This window comes from Diceros bicornis, chromosome 26, assembly GCF_020826845.1.
Source record: "Diceros bicornis minor isolate mBicDic1 chromosome 26, mDicBic1.mat.cur, whole genome shotgun sequence".
NCBI classification, from domain to species: domain Eukaryota; kingdom Metazoa; phylum Chordata; class Mammalia; order Perissodactyla; family Rhinocerotidae; genus Diceros; species Diceros bicornis.
The window spans coordinates 35198969-35218676 of record NC_080765.1 but is presented as its reverse complement, the minus strand read 5'-3'; the positions used below and the strand labels follow the sequence as shown (position 1 = coordinate 35218676).

Genomic DNA, 19708 nt, shown 5'->3' with positions numbered 1-19708 from the left:
ACACTGTCAAGGGCTACGCTCACAGTTTTTTTTGTTTGTTTGTTTTGTTTTCCCCCCCTAAAGCCCCAGTAGATAGTTATATGTCATAGCTGCACATCCTTCTAGTTGCTGTACATGGGACGCGACTGCAGCGTGGCCAGAGAAGCGGTGTGTCGGTGCGCGCCTGGGATCCGAACCCGGGCCGCCAGCAGCGGAGCGTGCACATTTAACCGCCAAGCCACGGGGCCGGCCCTACGCTCACAGTTTTTAAACTCCAGGTCTAAACTAGGGATTGCTGCAGTGCCCGCAGAGCCCGGGGAAGCAGTCTAACTCAGGGCTTCTCAACCTCGGCACCACTGACATTTGGGGCCAGATCATTCTTCATCGTGGGGCTGTCCTGTGCATCACTGCAGGATGTTCAGCAGCATCCCTGGTCTCTAACCACTAGATGTCAGTAGTGTCCCCCTTCCTGAGCTGTGACAACCAAAAATGTCTCTAGACATGGCCAAAAGTCCCCTGGGGGGGCCACCTCCCCCCTGGTTGAGAACCACTGGTGTATATGAACAAAGCTGACCGACGGGGACTGTGGGGACCCATGGGGGCCATAACCCCACCGGAAGGGGGACAAGTGCTTCTCCCATCACAGCCATGGGGGAGGCAAACCCAGTGCTGCCTGACTTCTGATTTTTCCAAAGATGATGGAAACCCAGATTTTTATGTGAAATCTACTCATGTTGAAATGTTGGGAGCCAATTAAAAAAAAAAACTCTCAAGGCTGCGGAGGCCAGTCTCTCCTGTGGGCTCAGGAGCCAGCGGTTTGCACTTCCTGGCATAGATAACATGATCACAAAAGAACGGCCACCACACCCAGGCCACAAGAGACAAACCAGCTGAAAGAGCTGGTGGACAGCAAAGTGGCAAAGCGGAAGGGGCCACACGAATGGTGAGGGTGTCTGGGGCAGTGGCGGACAGCAGGCACTCTGGAGTTAGAAAGCCCCAGCCTCACCTCACTGGGCCTCAGTTTCCCTATCTGCAAAATGGAGATGCTAACAGTAGTACCTGCTTCATGAAGTTTAGGTCAGCAGAGAGGACGCCAGCAAGGGGCTTGGCCCAGGGGGTGCTAAATAGTGGGAGCCATCTGTAGTGGGTTGAATGGGGGTCCCCAAAGATATGTCCATCCGGAACCTGTGAATGTGAACTTATTTGGAAAAAAGATTTTTGCAGATGTAATTAAGTTAAGGATCTCAGCTAAGATCATCTTGGATTAATCTGGGGGGCGCTAAATCCAATGCCAAGTGTCTTGATAACAGACAGAAGAGGAGAGGACACACACAGCGCAAGGCAATGTGATGCTGGAGGCAGAGATTGGAGTGATGCGTCTACAAGCCAAGGAATGCCCAGGGTTACCAGCAGCCATAGAATCAAGAGGAGGGGCCTGGGGAGGATTCTCCCTCAGAACCTCCAGAAGGAACTAACCCTGCCGACACCTTGATTTCAGACTTCTGGCCTCTAGCACTGGGAGAGAATAAATTTCCGTTGTTTTAAGCCACCAAGTTTGTGGTAATTTGTTACCGCAGCCATAGGAAACATACGCCACCCTTATTACTGAGGAATAGGAAACAGGGTTTCCCCACCTATGGCACGTGAGCTGCCAGGGGTACACAGAATGGATGACGTCATGTGGTATGTGGAACTTTGAAAAAATTTTAATAGTTAGGTATTTATTCTAATTTATTAGAAATAGTATAACTAGGGCATACAATTAGTGATTTTACAGAAATCCAGAGTGGATAGGGCTGTAGAAATCCACCTATGCATAAAAATATACTGCCAACGATAAGACAGAGGGAACCCGGAAGCAGCGTTAGTCGCCTGAACTCTGAGAGATGGATCTAGTCGGTCCCTGGGAAGGCTGCAGGGCATGGGCGCTGGAGCTAGCTGCTGGGGATTCACATCCTGGCCCCGTTCTTAGCTGCTGTGTGACCTCAAGTCAGGTATTAGCCTCTCTGGGCCTCTGTTCCGCCATCTGAAGGCCCATAGAATCAGCTACGTCATAGGATTATCCTGAGGATTAAATGCATATCACCTGAACAGGGTCAATGCTCAATAAACACTGGTTGCTATTATGTCGTCATTATTATTCCGGTCCTATACTGCCAGTAGCTCTCTGTGTGACCTGGGATGAGTATCTCTCCCTTGCTGAGCTCCTGGAAACAGCAGGGACTGGTCACCCGGAGCCTTATGAAGCTCCAGGGCTTGGGGCCTGACTCCCCACGCCCCTCATTCTCCTTCGGCCTCTTTGTGGAGGGTCGGGAGCAGCTCTGGATGTGTAACCAGGGGTGGTATACACACTGTGTCTTGCCCACGTCCCACGGGCGCCGGTCATTTGCACGCCCTCATCTTAACGCCTGCTCTATCTGCCTACCATCTGCTCTATTATTTACTTAACCTTTTTCTTTACACCCACTTACTTCTCTTTCCTTAGACTTACTTTAATAGGAAGCTTTCTCTAGCTTAAGTGAAAAATCAGCTGCCCTTGCCATAAGGAGATGGCAACTATAAAAATAAATACAGGGAAAAGAAACAATATTATCAAGTTCTAGCAAGAGGCTGGGGTCTGCTCTCTGTGGTTAAAAGGGAAATTAGCAAGTGCCAGAGAGGGCTGCAGACCTATTAGGTTCCAAACTGATGCCCCTTCTTTGAAAGTCGTCAGAACTGAAAGGGAGCAGGGAAGGGAACGCCATCTCACAGTGGGATTCTCTGTCACTTATCGCCCAGCAACGTGAGTCTACATTTTAGAAGCTACTAGGCTCCTTCTAGCCTCGGTTTCCACACCTCGGTTCTGATATCAATTTTTAAAGGAATTTAAAGAACAAAAACCACCTTCCCACAGACAAAACAGAGCAGAGTGAATCACAAAATGGGGCCTGGGAGTCCACGAGACCCCAGAGTGAGTCCCACCTCCACCAGCAAATCGCTGTGTCCTTGGGCAAGTTCCTTCACACCTCTGTGCCTCAGTTTCCCCATCTGCAAATTGGGGATAACAATGGCCACCTCGTAGGGTTGCTGTGATATTAAGTAATGCATATAAAACACTTAGCATATTGCTTTGCACCTGATGTCTTTACTTTAAATATATTAGAAGCATTTCCACATTAGTCAATGTTTCTCTAAGACAATTTAAAAGACCTTGTTGTTTTCTTTCATAAGGTCAAACAATAATTTCATAAATCCTCTATTGATCAACATTTTAGTTTGTTCCAGTTTTTTATTATTTAACTAAACTACGCTGAACACCCCGGTACGTAAAAAAAAAAAAAAGGGAGGATTAAGCAAATGCCAGGCACACAGCAAGTACTTAATCATTAGTTGTATTTTTTTTTTAAGCAAAGATTAGAAGCAAAACTGACTCGTGTCCCAAATAAAATGAATCACTCTCGGAGGGCCTATGTGATTCAGGAAGATGCTGTTAGCACTGGACTCTGACGTGGGGCCCTGGCCAAAGTCCACAAACACCGTCCATTTGTCAACTGACCCACGGAACCTTCTTTTTCTGGGTCCCAAGTTATCTCGGGAGGAGTGCCCGCCCCCCATACGCTGCATTGCGGCAACTTTGTGCTATTCTGGGGCTCCAACGGGGCGTGGGCGTGGGAAGGAAGGGAAATTTTCCACAATCTCGTCTTGGTGTTTCCAAAAGAGATTAACCTTGAACACTGGGGCACGTCTAACCCAGAAAGAGAAGTGTTTCTTGAAGCACAGTGTGGAAAGCAAGAATATCTCTTTGATCTGTCCTGTTCTCAGGACCAAATGCGGTCCTTGGTCATTGGTGGATGATATTGATCAATATTCATCTATCACCAGAACTTTCCAGGAAGAGCCCAAGCCTCAGTTACTCCCCCTCCCCTATCCTCTGCTCATATGTTCTTGATGAGGCCAACTATCTCTCTACCTCCAGCTCCAAGAATGGAATAGAGACCATAACCTAAGCCACCCAGAGCTTTCCACAACCCTAGCTACAATGAGTAGCTCAGGAATACGCACATCAACCTAGGCCAACCAATAAGAGTCGATGAGACTCCATTCAGGGACTCAAGCAGGGAATCAAAAGGGAAAGAAATTCTGCTGGACATAAACCCACAGGATGTAAAGGCTGGAGCCACAGCAGCCATTCTGCTGCCAAGAAAGTGCAGCCTACCTAAAGACAATGTTGACAGACCAGGTTCTAGAGGCATCCTTTGAGCCCCTAGAACCTGCTGTACCTGAAACCAGTATCCCTGAACTTTTCAGCTCTAAGAGTGAATCACCTTCCATTTGCTTAAGCCAATTTGGGTCACTTGTAACTGAAAGAGCTCTAACCTATGCAGCCACTTTTCTAAAATACCAATAAACCACTTAAAGTAATATTCATTTTCCTCCTTCTTCTTCTTTTTTTTTTTTTTTTTTTTTTTTGAGAGGGCGGGAAGTTCAGAGAGCAGAAATCTGTCCTGACCAGAGAAGAGTCCCTCACTGATTCCAGTGGAACCAAGAGATGAATCCACATCTCCTCGCCGGCACCCAGATTCCAAGTATGAAGACTTACACAGCTGCTCCTCTTCAGTGAAGCCCATGATTGCCATGGCCTCCACGGTTTCCTGGAACATCTCATCGTCCTGGGCAGCCGGGATGGGCACAAAACCATTAGAGAGGAATGTGTAGTTGCTGAAGCCCTCCAAAAGCAAGTCGTCTAGAAGGAGAGGAAGATGGGGAAGTGGTCAGGAAGACACACTCTACTTTCCACGGGAGACAGGCACCTGACAAAGGCTCTGGGCCATCCTAATTTCTTTCCCTTTCCCAAGACTTGGATGGTTCAAAACCTTCCTTCTGCATCATTGCACAGATATCCTCACCAGCCATCATCGGCCTCATCCAGTGGTGCAGGTTGTGCACTGCCACAGGGTACCTGGCAGCTGAAATCCAGCTTTGGCTCTGTTTGCTAAGCCGTGACCCCTGACGTGGGGTTGCATTTACCTGGATGAAGGGACACCTTCATCTCAATTGCCCAAAGGCACCCTGCCTTCAGTAACAAAGCTGTTTGAAAATTTAGATCAATCTTTATTCATCCACTTATTAAATTTTGTAAAATAAAATCATACATGCACATGAATTTGGAAAATCCACTCCTACCAAAAGGCTTATAATAAAAACACCTTCCCTGTCCTACCTCTTCCTCACCCTACAATCACTGCTTTATCTCTTTCAGCTGTTTCTTCTGGTAGTCACCACAATCTCTCTATATAATAGGCTCACTATAGATAATATTGTATTTATATATCATATATAATAGGCTATTTCTGGATATGTCGAAATTAGATATTATCTGTTGACTTCTTCCTATGGTGGATGAACATCTACCTCTAACACCATCCTCCCTCTCCTTCAGCTATTTCTAGTTGAATCAACAGATAAAGTTTACATCAGAGGCTGGCAAATCTGGTCTGCTGGTTGTTTTTTTAAATAAAGTTTTATTGAAACACAGCCACTCCCATTCCCTTGTCTGTTTTCTCTGGCTGCTCTCACGCGACAATGGCAGCCAGAGTTGAGCAGTGGCAACAGAAACCATATGGTCCCCAAAGCCCAAAATGGTTACTATCTTGACCCTTTAGCAAAAACATTTGCCAACTCCTTGTTTATATTATTACATTTATTAAATATTATCCTCTGTATTCTGTGGTTACATTCCTTTGTTATTCAGCTCCCCACCCCCTTCTCCCCCAAATTTATAATTGCTACTCTTTTTCTTGCACTATTGGCTTTTATGACACCCTCTTCCAGATCAGTCTTTAATTAGACTGGATGTGATTATACTTTTGGAAGGAAGTCAGCGAGAGATTTTTCTTTTTAAACGAAGGTCTTTTATGGGTCAAGTCACTTGGACGCTAACCTCAATTTGAGGTTAAATTGACCTAGCTTACCAGTTATCTCAAGCCTTTGGATTAAGTGAAACGCCTGATTAAAGTCACAGGATTTGGGTCTTTGCCAAGACTTCATTATTCAGAACACAGATGAATTTACAAATATCCGAATTTTTCTCTAAAAGCCTAACCTCTTCCAAGATCTATCATCAAGAATACAAATGGTCCCTGGGAATTTTAGTTGTCAGCCTTTCCCTTGCCCAATTTCTGGAAGATTAGAGACAGCACAAAACTGGAACCCAAGTTACCAAACAACCAAAGTGTTGACTTTGGTGCCAAGTGGAAGGACAAGGGATATAAGCATTTCTCCCTGGGCCACCCCGTGGTGTCCCACACCGTAACTGCTAATTTGCCTATTGGCCAGCATACACCATCCATTCAGCATCCCCTCTTTTACCCCAAATTCCTCCACCTCATAGCCTATATGCTCCAGACGCCCAAGCATCAAGGAGATTGAATAATGCATGATGCCTCCCCCTAGTGGCGGAGCCCTGCCATACACCTCCTCACAGCAAAGGTACCAGCCCGCACATCCTTTGGTAATTTTCTTAAGCAAAATAACTAACTGTTGGCCACAAGACTGATAGGAAGCAAGGTTTGTATTGTTCTCATAAAATCTTAGACTTAAACATTACTAGAATGTAGACCACACTATGTACCTATATTCACTGGTATATTCCTTTTATCAGCTATGTGATTTTGTATGTCCTTTTCAGAGTTAGTAAATGACTGTATGTCCAGAAAGTATAATTTCCTACCGGAATCTGGTATGCAGTATATTGTATTTATGTGGTAAAATATTTTCCCTACTGGTGATGGATGTTAACTAGACTTATTGTGCTGATCCTTTCGCAATATATATAAACATCAAATCATTGCGTTATACACCTAAAACTAATATAATGTTGTTATATGTCAATTATACCTCAACAAAAAAAAATATTTTTTCCCTACAACAGAGGTGAGCAAGCTACAGCACACTGCCTATTTTTATAAATAAAATTTTATTGTAACACAGCAATGCCCATTGGTTTACGTATTGCCTCTGGCTGCTTCTGCGTTACAGTGGCAGAGCTAGCAGGTGACAGAAACCGTGTGGCCAGCAAAAAGCCTCAAAGATTTACTATCTAGTCCTTTACAGAAAGTTTGTTGACCCCTGCCCTGTAAAGGCCACTTCAAAGTTGCTTTCAAAACATGTATAACGAAACACGCTTAGTTCTACTTCCCCTCCAAATTCCTTATAAAATTGCATCTTATAGACTTGCAAGTTTTACACACCGGCAAATACAGCAATTTTCTCCTTTCCTGGAAGGCACAGGTTGTGTCTCATTGGCTGAGACGTCTTCCAGTCTAACTGGACTTGATTAATTAATTATCTAAGATCTCACTGGACTCGATGTCTACTATGTCTCAAAGCAGGTGTCAGTGAATGAAAACGACTGTAACAAAAGCCACACTCCCTCACTGGAAGGAGATCAAGAATTACCCATCTGCCGCCAAAAGATATAGTTCTTGGCCCGGCAGGATCTCAGACTCTGTTTTAATAGCCAATCGATTAACCCTGGATCATGACGAAAGGGGAGGCTGAGACTCCCAACACTCGTCCTTGCTGTCACTTACTTTTCATCTTCTCCTTGGCTCCAGCAATCAGGTAGTAGAAGATGTGGAACGTTCTCTCGTCTCTGGCTTGGCGAATCGCCCGTGACTTTTCTAGCAGATCTGGTTTGGGAGGAGTTAAGAATTCCAGGGAAACCATGAGTGTTCCCCTTGCAGGAACCTAACCTTCTCCCCAGGCCCTGGCGAAGCGGCTGCTGGAGCGGAAATCTCCAGGCCCCGGGAGAGGTTCCCTGGAGAGTTCTGGGGAGCCTTAGAGCCGGGCAGAGGAAGCCCTCCACGCCCGATTCACACGGTCGACCTTCCAGTTCTGGCTCACGGATACAAACTGAGACCACTGGGTGCTGCTGGCAGCCCAGGCCCAGAGAGGAATGAGGGGAACAGAGGGAAAAGGAAAAGCATAAAAAGACAGGAGTCCAAAGACCCCGGGATGACAAACACGGTGGGGGAGGGCAAGGTAATGAGATATTTCCCCCAAACCACCCCCAACTCCTCTTCCGCAGAATGAGCTGTCTTCAGACATTACAGGGTAAAAATAATCACACACTCGATGACTTAGTAATCCCTGTGCTAAGGGTCTGACGTGCATTGTCTCATTTAAGCCTCACAAACTATCCTGGAAAGTAAGTGTGAATGTTATTTGCATTTTCAATATAGGGAAACTGAGGCTTGGGGAGGAAAATCATTTCCCAAAAGCACACAGCTAGGAAGTGGCAAAGCCAGGTGTTTGTGGCGGCCAAAACACCCCGGCCAAGGGGCTGGGCTTCACAGAGCTGGGTGCCAGCCTTGGACGGAAAGCAGCTGTTCTCAGCCTCTCCCGTGGTGCACGGGCATTACCTGGAGGGACCATTAAAACCCACGTTGCTGGCCACTCCCCCAGAGTTCTGGCTCAGCAGGCCTGGGGGGGGGCCTGAGATCTGCATTTCTACCAGACTCCTCTCTGATGCAGATGCTGCTGGCCTGGGGACCACACTTTGCGGGCCACTGAGCTAAAGGGAGGAAGGGGAGGCCGGAGGGATGGGGGCTCTGCCTGGGACTTGCTGTCAACAGGAAATGAAGAGCCGAGAAATGCGTGCAGGGGCCGGAGAACAAGCTTTGGGACAGGAATCCTCCGTGGGTGGGCTGGTCATGCAGCCCTGGGACAGCGGGGGTCTCAGCCTGCAGAGCTAGGCACCTGCTCTCAGAAAATCTGAGGCTGGTTGGTGGCCTGGGGCCTGCTTCTCACAAAGCAAACAGGAAGCTGCTACCGTAAGTTTCAAGTCTCAGAACTACCCCCTGCCCAGCAGAGCCCAACTCTTGCTCATTAGCATCCGGGTGGGGGCTCGGGGCATGGCTGGGGTCCCCTGAAGGGGCACTGCCCCCCCTCCCAGAGCTGGGCCGGGATTCAATGAGATACTGTGTGCCAAGGGCCCGGGGGGTGGTGCCGAGCACACAGCAACCCCCGAATAAAGTGAATGATGATAAAAATAGCAACAGTTCCACAGTCTCTTTTCCCAACCCTTGGGCCAGAGGAGTTTCAGAATTTCCCAGATTTTGGACAGCCCATTGTGGATATATCGTAAATATCATAACACCCTCAATGACTCCGAGGCAGCCCCTTGATATTCCTGCAGCGAAACACATCGACATTCTCCTGAGGGGGATAAAGAGACTATAAATAGCCTTGCGTGGGCTCAGGTCAGGTTTTGCCGCCAACTGAGTTTCTGTTTTCAGAAGTTTCTGGATTTTAGAATTTGTGGACCTGTTTTATAAGAGGCCTTGAAGAGAGACACCAGTCTACACGACCTGACATGATAGAGCAGGGGAGACACACAATCTAATCCAGTGGATTCGGGGGCACAGAGAAGAAATGATAGTTCTCTGTCCTTCAGAGGTGCGGGTTTGGCTGATGTGGGTAACGTCAAACAGAGCCTGGTTCTTCCGTGTGGGTTTAAGGGGCTACAATTTGCTGTGGGTGCTTCTCTAAATGAAAACAGATTTTTGACACCAGTAGATGAATATCGATTTTCTAGAGAAAAAAATTGGGGTGGATTAAAATAGAAAATGACGAAGGTTAACAGTAACATAATAGCCACCACATATTAGCTGCTCCCTTTGGGCCAAGGGCTGTGCACGCCATTTCATTTAACCGCAGTTTAAATTAAACAAATAGGTGCTGTTAGCATCCCCATTTTACAGGTGGCAAACTGAGGCTCAGAGAGGTAAGTGACTTGCCCAAAGCCCCACAGCTAAAAGGGCAGAGCTGAGAACTAGACCCAGACCTGTGCCACGCCGAAGTCCACCCTCTTATCCTGGGCTCCAAAATGCAACCAGACACTCCCCCGGCTCCCACCGCTGGCCAGGAAATGCTCCCCAAGCAGCTATAAAAATACAATGCCCTTGGGGCCGGCCCCGTGGCTTAGCGGTTAAGTGCGCATGCTCCGCTGCTGGTGGCCCGGGTTCGGATCCCGGGCGCGCACCAACGCACCGCTTCCCCGGCCATGCTGAGGCTGCGTCCTACATACAGCAACTAGAAGGATGTGCAACTATGACATACAACTATCTACTGGGCAAAAGATAGTTGGGGGAAAAAAATAAATAAATAAAATTATTAAAAAAAAAAATACAATGCCCTCGAGCCTGAGAGGCACCTGTAATGCCTCTAAGTTGATAAATCACTGGTCCCTGACTTGGTCCCCGAGTCCAGAAATTTCTAACTCGGCTCCACTTCACCATCCAGACTCTCAAGAGAGATGCCCTACTTCTCTGCAGCACGGCTGTTCCTCCAGGAAAGTTCTGTTTCCACCGATTTCCTATGTGTGGGCTGGAACTGGTCACAGACTAGCTCCCTAAGAAGGACAAGGGGTCCTGGGTTTGGCCTGGGACCCTGGCCTGATAAGGATGAAGCAAAGATCCCAGGACGGCCGACACCCACCAGCCTTTACTCTGTCCCTGACATGGTTCTAAGAGCTTGATGTGAATTAATTCAGTTCATTCTCACAACACCTCTATGAAGCAGGGACTACTCTCATCCCCATGTCACTGATGAGGCACAGAGCAGTTGAGTAACTAGCCCAAGGTCACTCAGCTAGGGAGAGGTCAACCCAGAATCAAATCCACAGGCTGTTTGGGGTTCAAACCCCGGGTCCACATTGTGTGACCACCGCACTACAATGCCGGCTCTTAAGGGAAAACAACCCCAGGAAAGATTTGTTCTGGAAGGAACCCAAGAGCCTGAGGAGAGAGGGGTGGCTCTCGCGCCCTTCTTGGGCCGCCTCAGGCTCTGAGCAGGAGGTTGGTTGCAGGCGCGGGAGAGGGGGGTGCCATGCGGCCCAGACTCAGCAAAGGATACACGTCTCGATGTTGGCTCCCACGATGTACCCCGTGACGTCGAAGTTGATGCGGATGAATTTGCCCTGCCAACAGGAAAACACAGGTCACGGACGGCTCCCCAGCCTCAGCCCCCGACCCCGCACTGCAGGCAAGTGGGGAGAGGCGTCAGAGAGCATTCAGGCAGGAAAAAAAACACAGAGAGAGGTTCTTGCAAACGCTCAGAGTCTCTCAGGTCAGCACCTCAGAAGGATGCACCATCTGCTGAGCCGGGACGATCCAGGGCCTTCCAGGGACACAGGAACTTATAAAACACTTGCACAAATCAATTTCACGTGGCCCTCACAATGACCCTCAGTCCACCATAGCTATCCCCATTTTAAAGGTGGGGAAACGGAGGCTGAGAGAGCTCGTGTGACCTGCCCAATGTGACAGTGCTCCTAAGAGGCAGAGCCATCAGTGGAAGGCAGGTTGCCACACCCAGTGGCTGGAGGGCCCTCTCCCTGGCCCCTGCCCAGAAATATCTGGGCCTCCGCAGTCAGTCAGGCCCAAGTTCACCCAGCTGCGAATTAGACATCCTCTTTGGGACAGGCGAGCAGCAACAGTGACCCCCGGGAGCCACCTATCCAAGGGCCCTGCAGAGGAGGTTCTGCGGGCAGGTGGGGGCCACACCCCGGCCCTGGGGCTCCTCGTCCCTCCACCTGGAGAGGATGTCCACCCGCCCTCTGCCTCTGCTGACCCACAAAACCAAGGACGGCCAGGCCCCGCATCTAGAGCGCGGGCCCTTCTCCAACTTTCTCCATAGCTGACTGAGGATCTTATCCTTTCCCCCCATCATGACGGGAGGCATTCCCCTGTGTGGACACCACCCCCCGGCTTGCTCAGGCCTTGACAAAACCCTCATACTTTCTCCATCAGGAACTAAGACAGTAGGAGGATTTGGGACAACCGAAGTCATTGCAACTGCAACAGAGAACCTGCCGGTCCTGGCACCATCCCTCTCTCTCCTGCCGGAGAAGGCATGGGCACCAGTGAGCGGGGGACATTTTGAGAGCTTAACTTTGAATTGGCTCTCATTTAGGACATGCTAGAAACTTTGCCCTGGACTGCAACCCACAAATGCAGTGCTTCTCGGTGGAGGCAGCACACCCACCACCGGGATTTTGGAAATCTGGGGAAGGACTGTCTGGGCTGTCCCATGATGGGGGCGCTGCTGCTCTTAGTGTACAGGGGCGAAGGAGGCGGGGTCCTGCAGTGACCCGGAGAGTCCCAGGCACCAAGCATTAGCCACATCCCCCGTGACTTTCAAACGTCCCACCTGACATCCACAGAGGTGAAAAACCTGTTTGCAATTAGCTGAGCCTAGAACCTACCGCTTTTTTTTAGATAAAAACAGACCAAAAATTTTAAATCTTGCTCTAATGTAAGAATGTCACATCCGTGTAAGTCAAGAGCAAATTGTTTTTTGGTTGAGAGCTGTCCTAAGAGTATGTCATCATTTTGGAAAATCCCATCCCAGGGCACCAGCCCCCAGACAAACCCCCTTGTATCTGTCTGCATATTTGGCTGTCACGGTCACAGTGATTCTGGATATAAATGTGTCTGACTATTTCACTGTGTCTTCTTATGGGGTCTGGCCTGAGCACTGATATGCTGAAAGGCACATTTTAATTATGAATTATTTTATTTCTCCTTCATATAACATTAGGGCGTGATGCTGATTTGTTTTAATCTGACGTGTGAAGGAGGTGATGTTATCTATGACTCTAATTTCAGGAAAGGCAAGGAGGGGACACGGCATAATTATTTGTTATAAAAAGTGGGTCTTGGGGTTGACAGGGCTGGGGACCACCGCATGAACACAGAGGACACAGGGATGCTCGCAGAGCAGCTCGAGATGGGCAGAGCAGAGGTTTCCACAGGGTCCCATCCCGGGGAGCTACAGTTCAGAGGGGCACCCACAAATCAGCAAATGCAGTCTGTCCTCAGAATTTCCTCCTTAAAATATCTTTCTGACTCTCCTACAGAGGCCACCACTTCTTTGGTACAACAGAATGATTTTTGTCTAAGTGTCATCAACTACCCACTTTCTGGGTTCTCCTGCCTCCATTAGGCTCAAGTGAGAAAGGGGAGGCCCTTGGAGCCTGGGGAAGCACGTGCTGGAAGGAGACAACTCCTGCCTCGTTGACTGTCGGCTCCTCAACTAGACCACAAGCTTCACAAAGGCTGGAACCACATCTGAATTGTTCACCGCAATCCTGTGAGCCTAGTTCAGTGTCTGGTATACAGTAGACACTTAATAAAAATTAACTGAGCAAATAAAAAAAAAAAAACAAAGAGAACGGTGTCTGTAAAAATGCCTACGGGAATGACTGCATACAGTAGGCACTTAATAAATATTTGCTGAAAGATGTGTGCTGGTACACAGTCAGTGCTCCATTTGTGTTTTGCTGAATGAATGAATGAGGACTGGCTATAAGTGTCTAGCACCTACTACTCAGTAAATATTTATTGAATGAATTCTGAACGTCACAGGCCTAACAGGGCGCCTGGTACACAGCAGACGCTCAATGAATGTTGAATGAACAGCGGATGAATGAACGAGGGAAGGAGCCGCAGCAGCCCTTGCAGGGCTGTAAGGTCAGGACAGGGCTGCAGATGGAGAGCAAATGCGGCTGTGATATGCCTCCATCCCCTCCGCCTCAGAGCCCCTGCGCGCACACTCTCTGCCTTCTTAGGCAGGAGACGACACCGGGGCCCCGCGCCTTTCCCGGAAAGCCCGTGTGGCTCTGCTACTTACGAATCGCGAGGAGTTGTCATTCTTCACCGTTTTGGCGTTGCCGAAAGCCTCCAGGATGGGGTTCGCCTGCAGAAGCTGCTTTTCCAGCTCCCCCTAAAATTCATGCACATCTAGTTATTGGAGAAAGCAACCCCAGGACCGACAGCTCCGCCCGAGACGGGTGTCGTCTCCAAACTGCCCTTAACTCACAGGTCCTCTCCTATCCTACCTCCTACCCGCTCTGAGACCCCGGTGCCAGCGTCCAGATTTACTCGAGGATTTCAGAGGAGAAGCAGCTGGCTGGGCTCTCTTATAGCTAGGACATCTGGTCCCTGGGAAGCCCACTCTTTCCTAGAGAGGGCCTGCTCATCTGCGCAACATCATTGCCACTCAGAACTGCTCCACTGCACAACACCATTTACACCACAGCGAATGATGCTCCATGGGGTTGTGCGGTGCACAACCTGCCCTGCTGTCCATGGCGGTCCTGCTGCTGCCCCTGTTTAACAAGCAGCCTCCTTCAAGCTAAACCACTACAAGCCTTCTCCTGATGGTTTTAGTACGACTTTGTAAAAGTTGCAGTTTTTCGTTTCTTGGGATTAGTTTTCTGAAGTTTCCCATGGAAGACAAGTCAGGAAGGCGCAAACCCACCGGGAATACTTTTCACCGACTGCAGAACAAAGCTTCAAAGCAGGTTGCCTGAGCTCCATTCATCAGGTTAAATGCAGCTGAGACTGTACACAGCCCACCGGTCCCCTCTGAGGGGCTCCTGTGCACACACGCGGTCACGTGATTAATGGTGGCAGGAAAGGGCCAACAAGGTAAGTCATGCCGGGAATGTGAGGAGCTGCTCTCTGCCTGGCCCCGAAACGTGGCGGCTGCAGCCTGGCCCAGAGGCCTCCCTGTGCGAGTTCTTCCTCCAGGCTCCCCTGGGAAGGGTGGGGTTCTGAGGGTTTTCCCCTTCTCCTCTCTGCTGATTTCCTGTCCTTTCTTTCGAGGCAGCAGGGCTGGGCTGCAAAGCAGCTGGGAAAGGTTCTAGACGGGAAAGGGGAGCACACAGCTTTCTCCCTGCTCCTCTGTACCCCGGGGGGCACTGTGGGTAGCTGTCCCTAAAGAGACAGGCAGGAAGCTACCATGCACTTATGAGTGTGTTTATCCACATCCCTCTCCCCTGCAGCTCTCAGAGGAGATGAAACAAAAGTGTCATCTCTGTGACGATCCCAGCCACAAACGGAATCCCCATAATGGGGACTTGTAGAAATTTACAAGAGCAATGGGCTTTCTGTGGCTAGTGGGAAGAAGACACTTCTGTCAGCACAAACTTGGGCTCCCAATATCCCCCGGAAAAAGGTTCCCTTTCTAGAATGGGAATTCCAGCTGGTGGGGCCAAAAGCTCCTTCTCAGGAGAGCTTTAAACGTGGGGATCTGGTCCAAACAGCTCATTCTATGGATGATGAGACTGTGGCCCAGAGAAGTTAAGTGACGTGGCTGAGGTCACACAGGAGCAGATCCCAAATAAGAATCCTGATTCTCCTTCAGATCCGTCCGTGACACTGCCGCCCAGGGTCTAACTAAGATGGATGGAGTGTGATCCTGGTACACACTAGGACCCCTGACGGTCTCTTCCAGGCGGGGATGCATATGCCAGCTCCCCAAGCTCTGCGTTAGAGATGAGTTTATGTCTGCAGAGGTCCGAGCAGGACCGGTTGTGTGTTGCATAGCTGGGGCCTTACCGCACCACCGAAGCTAGTGCATCGCAAACCCCAAGACTCCTGGGGCCTTGTGTCAAGCCACCGGCATGCAAAGACAGACACGCACTGCACACGCATGCACGAGGACACACCAGTGCACAGGGGACAGGGCTCAGGGAGATATTCAGGGATGATGGCGGGGGGGGGCGGGGGGGAGGCATGCCACAGCGGTGTCATCAACTGTCAATCAAGCCAGGGAAGCTTTAGGGCCAGACAGTCCTAAAACACTCAATCCGATGGGACAGACGTCTCTAGATTGTTCCAGTCAGGGGCACTGCTGGTGGACGCGTTGGTGAGAGGGGTGAAGGGGTTCATTCTGAACCAGGGAAATCTGTTCCAGGCTGGAGGACACCCCGGGGGCCCCAAGGGGAGTCCCGTGGGTGGCAGCCGTGTCCCCGCACGCCGCGCTGGCACCCGCACCCGCAGGACAGTATCTGGGTGCGTCTGCTGGTTTGTGCTGTGAAACTCGGGGGCCTCGCCCATTCTATCATCAGCTACGGGACTCGGTGGGTGCAACAGAGGCATGCAGCTCTAGATCACTCCATGCCTCCCGTACACACCAGGAAAACACTCCCAGTTACTCACGTAGGCAAGAGGTGGGCCTTGCTGTGGTCAAACAACACAGTATAAAACAAACGTCAGAGTTATTGCAATCACTCGTACATCAGGGGCTGGAGAACACACGCTTCAGCCCCTCCCGGGCCGCCTGGACCCCCAAGAGATGGCGGACGGCAGCGACTTGGATGCTGTGTCCTTTCTTTCTGTTTCGCTCACTCCTTTTTCTAATTTCTTAGAGACCCCAACATTTCAAAGGCTTGTGCACCTGCTGGGGCCCCGGGGGGCTCTCCCCAACTGTGTCGGATGAGATGCTGGCTGAGCTGTGTTTACATGCGCGGAGAAAAAGGTGTCTGGCACGTAGCGGGCACTTGATAAACATCAGTCATTATTATTAAGTAGTATTATTTCTTATTTTGACTATTCTAGGGAAGAGAAAAGCAGTGGGAAGCAGTAAGTAACCGCCACGCAAACTTTGGGGCTATTCGTTCCTACACACCATCCCAGAGATGGTTCAGAAATGCTGGACCTTGGGTTCCTGTATTTGTTTCAGGGAGGAAGGTTCCAGAAGGGTAACCAGCGTCCACCCCAGATCACCAAGGACCTCCAGACAAGCTGGTCTCTGTGGCTGCTCCAGAGTCGCCTCTGACGGCTGGAGGCAAGACCCAGGATGGCAGGAAGCAGCGACACCCCGGGCCATCTTCGGGTCTCCATGCTGCCAGCTCCCCACCCCAAACCCTAGACAGAGGCGCTGGCAAGTCCTTCACGCAGCCCCGTGGCTCGTCCCCCTCTCTGGGACAGACGAGGCGGGGCTAAGACCGCGAAGGAGGAAGAGAAGGATGGACCCAAGAAGGGATGATTCTAGAAACCTGCTCTTTTCCTTCTTTTCCTTCCAAGCCCTTCACTGAACTGTGTCTCGGCGCTTGCACGCTTTTTTGATGACTCTCCGTCTTTCGAGTGTCCGGAGGCTCAGTGACTAGAATGACAGCGCCTCTCGGCCTCACGGCTGGACCCTATCCTAGCGGTGGCCGGCGCACAGCAGATGCTCCGTCAAGGGCATGGGACCACATTCCACGTGCTGAGGGACAGCCCTGTTCCCGTCCCCAGGCCCCAGTGGGAGAGACATGTGGAGGAACCACAGGTGTGCCACGACTCAGGCGTTGACAGAGATGCGTTTAAAGCGGTGGCTCTCAGTCAGGGGCGGCTGTGCCCCCCACCGAGGTCACCTGGCACGTCTGCAGACATTTTTGGTTGTCATAACCGGGGGGAGGGGCCAGGGATGCTGCTAAACATCCCACAACGCATAAGACAGCCCCACCGCAGAGAATTACCCGGTCCAAAACGACACTGGGGCCACTACGAGACGTCCTGATGTGACACCGCTCACTGCGGTGGGGAGGGCGCTCGTCCCATTTCACAGAGCAGGACCCCTGGGGACAACGATCCCGGCCCAGACGAGGAACTGTCCAGACCCAAAGTGGCCCACCCAGGTGGAAAAACGAGCTGTCGGGGCGGGGGGGACAGTCAAACATGGCCCGAGGTCCCCCGGCGCGAGTGCTGGCCCTCCCCGTGCTCTGCTGTGCCTCCGTCAGGCCGCCAGCCGACCCCTCCTGCTGAGGCAGGGCCACCACGCGGGAGCCGCCACTCACCGTGATGCTGGTGTCTTTCTTGCCCTTGTGGGAGGAGGCCACCATGGCCAGGTACTGGATGACCTTCTTGGTGTTTTCAGTTTTCCCAGCTCCAGACTCGCCTCTGAAAGACACAGGGAACAGTGACCATCAGAAACAACCCTGGGCAGGTGTTCTGTGGTACCCGTCTACAGCTCCATGAGCCACGCGGGATGATAATCGGCACCACGGCCATTTGCCAGATGGGGAAACCGAGGCTCCCAGAGGAGAAGTGACTTGCCGCTGGTACAGAGCTGGGCTGGGCCTCAACCCCTCGTCCAATATCTCAATCTACTCCTCCTGAGAAGATGCAGGAAAGGATTCAGACGAAAAGTGTGAAAGAGAAAATCTGATGTTTCCTACCCACATCCAAACTTAGGTTTATGTGGAACTATCTACTTTTTTCCTAATAGTCTTTACTTTTTAGAGCAGATTTAGGGTCACAACAAAATTGAGCAGAAGGTACAGAGATTTCCTATATACCCCCTGACCCTACACATACACAGCCCCCCCCATCATCAACATCCCCCCACCAGAGTAGGACATTTGTTACAACTGATGAACCTACATCGACACATCATTATCACTCAAAGTCCACAGTTTACATCAGGTTCACTCCTGGTGGTGAACACTCTATGGGTTTGAACAAATGTTTGATGACGGGTATCCACCATTAGAATATCATACAGAATAGTTTCACAGCAAATTATCTACTTTTAAGACATCATTAGCTTTGTTAGAGACGGAAAGAGCAGGCAAGAGGCTGCCTTCCAGGAAGGACATAAGTACCTCTCAGAGTACCGGGACCTAAGGTAAAAGTTTTAGAAGCTCCCCTTATGGAAAAAAAAAACTGGTTATCCCAACAGCCACTGGGCAGATACAAGCCCCTTCATTCTCTTGAGAACCCTACTCTGATTGTCAGGTGGCTAGCTAATGATCTCAGTCAAGGGTCAAAGGATAACCCTGGTTGAAGTAATTCATGCTAAAGTGTAAATGACCGCTGGGTTTAGATCCGCGGGCCGTTTGCCTCATCAAAAGAGCACTCCCAGAATATGAGTGGTAGATTTTTCACCAAGATGGCCTTCCTGAACCAGCTGCCTCTCCTGGCAAGCAGAGATCATCAGGGTGAGATTGTTTCATCCAACGGTTCCAGACGCTTCCTCTGATCCCACCACTCCTAGTAAAAGGGAAGGACAGGCCCTCAACCAAAACTTTCTTCCCTTCTCATCCTCACCTCTGGATTTTTTTGTTTGTTGTTTGCCTCCCTTTGCCTAGACTCTCATTTTCTGAGCTCACTGCACATTCTGAAACACAAGAGAGAATTTTTTTTTAACTCTGGAAAACAATCTGTCCACCCTGAGGTCTGCTCAAGGCTCTCCCGCTGAACCAGTGCCACCAGCGCTCGTGCCGTCCTGCTCTTTTTCCTAATTAGGACATGAAGACATTAATTTGCCCTGCCAAGGGCCTGTTAGTAACTTTGCTCATGCTTAAAAAAAAAGGAAGAAAGAAACACGTGCCCTGAATTGCTGGACCTCGGCCTAGGGCCCCACTGTCCAGAAATACAGGGTCTGATCTCCAGGAATGACAGAGTGTCTCACGCGGCATCAGCCCTGTCCTCTCCCCTTTCCTCATGGTGTTTATTCCCAACGGCCACATTATTTCACGTGGTCTCAGAGGCACTTCATGAACTGCGGACAATGGAGGCATTGTCCCCATTTTCTTGTGGGGAAAACTGAGGCCAGACAAAAAGAATTTTTTTTTAATTTTAAGGAGAGAATTGACTTTTTGGGGGAGTGGAGGGAAGCCCTGTGCTAATTGTTTCACATGCACTATCTCCCTTCCCTCTCCCAATCCTAAAGAAAAGACATCCCACTTCCATGTTACAGAAGAAGAACTCTGACCCAGAGTGGGTAAGCAACTTGCCCCAGGTCACACAGCAAGGCAAGGGCACAGGCAGAATTGAAAGTCAGCTCTCTGATTCCAATGCAATCAGGCCTCTTTCCACTACATTTTGCCGAGTCATTCCATGACACAGGCCCAACCCTCTAGGAACTTGCTTTCTGAGGCCAGAGGAAAGGAGGGGAAAGGAATTGATGTTCGCTG

The 19708-nt window shown here is 50.0% G+C and overlaps 1 protein-coding gene across 1 annotated transcript in view; it reads right to left on the bottom strand.

Annotated features, from left to right (window-relative positions):
- The window catches only part of MYH11 (myosin heavy chain 11), a 123520-nt gene that overhangs the window by 42963 nt on the left and 60849 nt on the right, over positions 1 to 19708 (bottom strand). Inside the window, exons 5-9 of the mRNA XM_058569970.1 lie at positions 17588 to 17690; positions 13654 to 13746; positions 10876 to 10939; positions 7551 to 7649; positions 4559 to 4702 (exon numbers count right to left, since the gene is read on the bottom strand). Coding sequence (XP_058425953.1) covers positions 4559 to 4702; positions 7551 to 7649; positions 10876 to 10939; positions 13654 to 13746; positions 17588 to 17690 — 503 coding nt within the window. The remainder of the gene's footprint in view (positions 1 to 4558; positions 4703 to 7550; positions 7650 to 10875; positions 10940 to 13653; positions 13747 to 17587; positions 17691 to 19708) is intronic.